The sequence below is a fragment of the Electrona antarctica genome (assembly GCF_951216825.1).
Source record: "Electrona antarctica genome assembly, chromosome: 18".
Taxonomy (NCBI): Eukaryota; Metazoa; Chordata; class Actinopteri; order Myctophiformes; family Myctophidae; genus Electrona; species Electrona antarctica.
In genome coordinates this window covers 21,803,553-21,809,965 of record NC_136799.1, presented here as the reverse complement: position 1 = coordinate 21,809,965, position 6,413 = coordinate 21,803,553, and the positions used below count along the sequence as shown (strand labels likewise).

The following is a 6,413-nucleotide window of genomic DNA, read 5'->3' as shown; positions in this document are numbered from 1 at the left end:
GAGGGAAGGACTGGCTTGCAAATCGCTGTCGCTCTTAGAGAGGGGTTTCCACTGCTCTGCCGTGTGTGTGTGTGTCAGTGAGAGTGTTGGGGGAGGAGGGAACAGCGATTCATCTGCGAAGCCCCCAGCAGCTCTTGTGTTTTCACCGGGGAAATTGGGCAGCCAGATCTGCTTTGCTTCCTGCCAGGGAAAAAGGGAAAAGAACAGTTTTTTCTTTTTTTTGGGGTTGTTCCTAATTTTTCCACTGTGGATGTCATCCTCACGCAAACATAGCAGGCACCCATGAAGGGCAAAGGGAGAGAGACAGGGAGTGGAGTGTAGAATGGCTCGATATAAGGACGTATGTGTCAAAAAGACTTCATCTTTAAACCTGGTGACTGGATTCTTTCAGTATCTACGTGGTAAGTAGGGTAGCAGTCTTTACCTTTTGACTTGTATGTCTGATCGGTCCATTAGGATTTTTCCTGTTCTAGGATATTACAGGGAAACAAGACAGTCTGGCTTAGTAGGTGAACCCGTTGGATGAGACAGATATATGGTGCACATAGATAGATGTGTAAGTCAGCTGTGTAGTGTGTATGTGAAAATGTTGTATGTAAACTAGTGTCTGTTGTGATTGTGTATGTGCATGCTATGCTTCAGTGGGCATCCCCTGTGCATCAGTGATGAAGCATTTGCCTGTGGGTTAATGTGATGGGCTCACTATTGTTGTAAAGTTAGCATTGCTGGCTTTAGCACGTGACTTCAGACTATATTTATATGGGCGGATGTTTAAAAATGGCCACTCCATGCAGTGGGCAGCACTGGCCTATACCGGCACAGATCTCCCTATGAAATCTGCATCTCACCGTTATTTAAACAACAGCTGCATGACCAAATCAGATGTTTTGTTATGCATATGAATGCAATGTTGCATAATGCATGTGGCACCATGACTGAATATATTAGCACACCACAAAAGGGTCTGGAGGTGACCTGAACACTCACACGCATGTTATTATCGGGGGTCTGCAAGATGTGTTTGCAGAAATCTCCTCCCGCACTCATCAGTCTTTAATCTCCTCATTTGACCTCATTGTTGAGAGCGCATGTCACAAGCATCTGTGATACCATAAAGTTTTTATGGGTAGGGAATAGGGATGCACTGATTTATCAGCTGTACATTGCAGGTATCGACCAGTATTTGCCTTGTTGACGGCCATCAGCCTATTGGCAAATAAGATGACATTCACAGATGACCGTGGCAATTTTGCCCTGTCTAAATGTTGTGCGAGCCCATTCTCACCCCTACTTTGGTCCCTTTAGCATCCACATGTTGACAGTGAGGGCAACCTTTTGCTATCATGTTTACTCAGAAGGAGATGCAGACCATGTCGTCACCCATGTCACTTTTTATGCCATTGATATTGGGCATCATGTAGCTGGTGCAGTGGTCACACTGCAATTAATTATTAGCTGAACTGTTGCGTGAAGCCCCAAGAATTGTTGGCAAAATTCTTCAGCAATTATCTAGGTTGCAGGGTGAGGGCGACTCGTGGCTAACCGTGCAGATGTTGCATTAGGCTAGATTTTGTAGACCTTGAGTCAGCAGTATAGAATATCGGTGTTTATGGTGTCTTTGAGCATATACAGCTTCCTTATCTGTAGCGATCGAGTGATATAACATCTGTTCTACTCATTTGTTTAGTTTGAATAATTGAATAATTGCAGTACATACATATTCTATGTGCCTCATGTACCGGCAGAGGCGGATAACGCAGAATCAACAGCTTTAGCATGTGACATCCATCATGTATTGACGTGAGTTGTGTCTATCTCATTTTCAGATGAGCAAGAGGCTGTGCAGAAGCGAACATTCACAAAATGGATCAATTCTCATTTGGCGAAGGTAAGAGTGGAATTCCATTCATGTGCTTTCATATCACATGGTTGTAGTACAAGGCTTTTGACCGGATCTGAGATACCTTAATGTAGGTGTAAAGAAAACAGGCTTTTACACAGTGGTCATTGGTCTGTCAGGTTTCTGTCGGGTTTGTTTTATTGCCCTAAATATGATACAATTTACAATTACAATTTAGGCATTTAGCAGACGCTCTTAATCCAGAGCGACTTACATTAAGCAAGAACAAAAAGCATGGGAATACATCACAGATATAAAAAGCATTTATCATGAAACATGCGTAAGCTAAGAACATAACAGTGGAATATCTATATAATGAAACTATACATATAACCTATACATATATGCTATACTAAGCTATACATATGTACTATGACGTGCTATGACTACATACAATGCAATTATAGTGCTGTCTACATAACTGTCTACATAACATGCTGACATGATGATGATGACATAAGGGAAATTATGGTTAACAAGATGTCTTCTATCTGTGGGGATTTCCTAGATTTAAATGATTATGAAAAAACTGAGATATGTTTTGCCAAAGGGACTTTTGTTGTGACAGATTTTATTTGTCAAGCTTGGAGAGAAGACAGAGTACTCTGTATAACTCTGGGCTGTAATGAAATGTATTATGAATATACTGTAATATAAACTTGCTGTAAATGCAAATGTGAAAGGGTATCTTATAAACCCATGAGGGTTGGGCACAATTTGTGCAGGATATGGAAATAAATAAACAATCAAAAAATCAATCAATCAATCAATCAAAAGATCAATCAATCAATCAGGGCTGCAATAAAAATCTTTATGAAGACAGTTACATTTGGAACATGATGCAATATTATCTTGACCTTTTCCATTGTTTGTGTTATTTGACTCCTCATAATAGTGTAGCCACTGCTGACCCACCATGCATGAGGAGATGATGGAGCATGACATAGGCTTGATCATGCAAATGCAATCATCATAATGGCCAGTTGGCCACTCATATGGCACCTCAACGTACAATCATGCCAAATATCAGACACATAGTTAATAATGACATTCAGGGCTCTGAAGCATTTATATGACTGTACTCATTACTGGTGTTTGTTTATGTGGGCTGTTTGGTTCTTTTATTAACTAGATGTTTGGGATGCTACGTGGCCCTCGCATCTAGAGTTCGTAGCTCACACCTTTGATGCACCGCCGATCCGACCGATATGTCTGAGTCATAATTTTGGGGGCCTTTTCAGAGTACCCATTGTACCCGTCTGTCTGTGTCCCTTTTGTGCCTATTTATGGTGATATATTGGCATGACCATATATGGGCATATCAGTTGGACTGGCAATTATGGACAACAACATATCCAAACTAGAAGAACTGCACTGTCGAGTGCCTACTTGCGCGTTGCACACAAGTAGGCCTACTAGTGCGCAAGCAGAGTGCGCAAGTACTGTCGACCGCTACGAACTTTCAAATCTCAGCCTCTCTGTAAAACATTGAACTTAAATACTAAAGTCTGGTTATAACTGGCTGTCAATGGTGACTTAATTACGATATGTTTCAATATTGGTTGGGTAACAGGTAACGTATGTATGTATACATGTATGTAAGTTGAAAGTACTATACTGTGGTCGACTGGCTTTTTTATGTACGTATGCTTGGTTGGTATCAATGTCCAGTATATATACCTCCCAAGCTCACGTGCATACATCCCAACACGACCACAATACTTGCGTGCTCTGCTTGCTGCTACGGACTTTCAAATCTCAGCCTCTCTGTAAAACATTGGAATTAAATACTAAAGTCGGGTTATAACTGGCTGTCAATGGTGACGTAATTACGATATGTTTCAATATTGGTTAGCTAACAGGTAACAGCTGGCTTTTTTATGCGTATGCTCGGAGGTATATATACTGATTTTGAGTGTGACGTAATGAATCAATGCCGGGGTATAACTGGCTTTCGATGGTGATGTAATAAAGATAGGTTTCAGATTACATGATACATGTATACATAGTACATACAGACATTACCTTTAATTCACCCGACACTGAAACATATCCTAATTACGTCACCATTGACAGCCAGTTATAACCCAACATTGATATGTTAATTACGTCATCATCAACATCGGTATATATACCTCCGAGCATACGCATAAAAAAAGCCAGTATGACCACAATACTTGCGTGCTCGACTTGCGCAAGTAATGACTCAACCGTGGGAACCACACACTCCATCGAGTCCTTGAAGTTGTTCCGTTCCATATATGTCCATGACCATATACAGGTATAGCATAGCGGTTGGATCTGTGGCTCTGGACAACCGGATCTCCATATATGCCTACTATATATGGGCATATTGGGTTTGTTTATGTTTATGTCTGTGTCATAGTGACGTGGCCAATGTGGCCATGGTCCTGTCTATATATGGGCATATTGGGTTTGTGTATGATTTTTCAATCTTCTCCATTCATTGTCAATGGGAATGTATTCTTTGTGTAGGACAAAAATAGACACTAAGCCGATTTGCTCATTCACTATGACGTAAAATTCTCCATTCATTGTCAATGGGAATTTAAACTTTGTGTAAGGCGAAAATAGACACTAAGCCGATTTGCTCAGACACATATGACGTAAATTCTCCATTCATTGTCAATGGGAATTTAATGTTTGTGTAAGACGAAAATCTACACTAATAGCTGAATATAAAAAGATTACAAAAATGTTATGCTGCAAATATACTGTACATAGCAACAAGAACCCCAAAAGGGGTTCCCGTCCTGAATGGGGTTAATATAGGATGATGAGAAATGCACACAGTACAATGTGTATTTTTAGATTCCATTTGCCTCTGTATAATAATATAATAACCCTAACCTTTTTCTATGATCAGTTTGCCTCATTCTGTTTGCCTTGCATCATTTGTCTCCTATTATAGTGGCCTTTACATGCCAAATGTCTTTGTTCTATTTCCTCAAGGGAGGCTTTTAAAAATAATAATGCCAGAGACTGCTTTGTTGACTGGCTTGAGTGTCTTCGGAATGTCTTTTTACGGAGACATTAACTAAAGATGACATACAGTAAAGCACTAGGGTCTGTGTCATTGCACAGAGCCTTCTGAGCCAATCACCTACCCAGGATGAAGTTTCCTTCACACTGCTTCACTACCTGTGGAGCACTGTGTTATTTATGGACATTTACAGTTGGGGCATAAAGCCACCAAGCTCTCTCTCTCTGTGTGTGTGTGTGCGTGTGCGTGTGTGTGTGTGTGTGTGTGTGTGTGTGTGTGTGTGTGTGTGTGTGTGTGTGTGTGTGTGTGTGTGTGTGTGTGTGTGTGTGTGTGTGTGTGTGTGCGCACACAGTATTTGTATCATGTGTCTGTAGGTACATGCAATTACATGTACATGCATACTGTATGTGTAGATATGTAGGGGTGTGTGTGTGTGTGTGTGTGTGTGTGTGTGTGTGTGTGTGTGTGTGTGTGTGTGTGTGTGTGTGTGTGTGTGTGTGTGTGTGTGTGTGTGTGTGTGTGTGTGTGTGTGTGTGTGAGAGAGTGTGGTCAGGATTGGCAGAGAGAATGCTGCACTGTGCAGATGGAGAGTAAGAGGGTGAGGACAGTTCCCTGCAGGCAGCAGTCTGCTCCTAAGGTCCATGCAAGGCAGTGAGCATCACTGAATACCACTCTAATCAGGCTTGAATGACCCTGCAATAAGAGCGGCTACAGTATGCTACTGTAGTTGCTGTCGGGCAGAAACCTCATATCTCCACATTTCAACCATTCAGGTTTTTCTTCATTTCACTGCTGACCTACAAGCTCACAATGCATCACATCGAGGCACATTGTCAGCTTTTAGTAGATCTGTTATTTTCAATATTTATGAATATTGTTGTTCCATTTCCTGAAAAGGTTTTGGACATACAAGGTTTCCACCTGACAGCAAGGATATGCACAATGTATAACATTGATACCCTGACAGATCAATAGCCAAATCCAGGATATTGCAGGGAATGTTAAATTGTAAGTAACAGGGAAATCATTATACAGTAAAAATACATATTTTTGCTATGACACAGCACAGTGTGCCTGTCTTCGGTGTTAGTGTTGTTTCTGACAGCTCTTTTGTTGCAGCCTGATCTGATCCTATGACATTAAAGGAATCTGAGTTATGTGGTAGTACTGTAAGCAGACAGAGACAAACCAAGTTGGTCTATTCTTCATTATTCATGCATCACACCCTGGTCTCTCTCACTGCATACCAATGGGACTAGTGTAGAATAAGCCAAGTCATGAAACGGTCGTCATAGTCACAGACTGCAGGCTGCTACCGTATGAGACTCACGTCAATAGCGGACAACCAGTAGACGAGAAACGGCTATAACATTTTCCCTCAAGCTTTTAACGATCAAAGTTAATTTAGACTTGATAGATCTGCTCCCCTCCTGTGAAGTATTTTGTATTCACAGTTGTAGGAAAAGTCTGTTATCTCAGTTCACCCCCAGTTTCCCCCAGCTGTCACTT

At 41.2% G+C, this 6,413-nt stretch overlaps 1 protein-coding gene across 1 annotated transcript in view; it reads left to right on the top strand.

Annotated features, from left to right (window-relative positions):
- Window positions 1-322: 322 nt before the first annotated feature.
- Window positions 323-6,413, top strand: part of syne1b (spectrin repeat containing, nuclear envelope 1b) — a gene marked incomplete at its 5' end in the record, with an annotated part of 113,565 nt that continues 107,474 nt past the window's right edge. Inside the window, 2 exon segments of the mRNA XM_079528331.1 lie at window positions 323-401; window positions 1,827-1,888. Of these exon segments, the coding sequence (XP_079384457.1) occupies window positions 323-401; window positions 1,827-1,888 (141 nt within the window).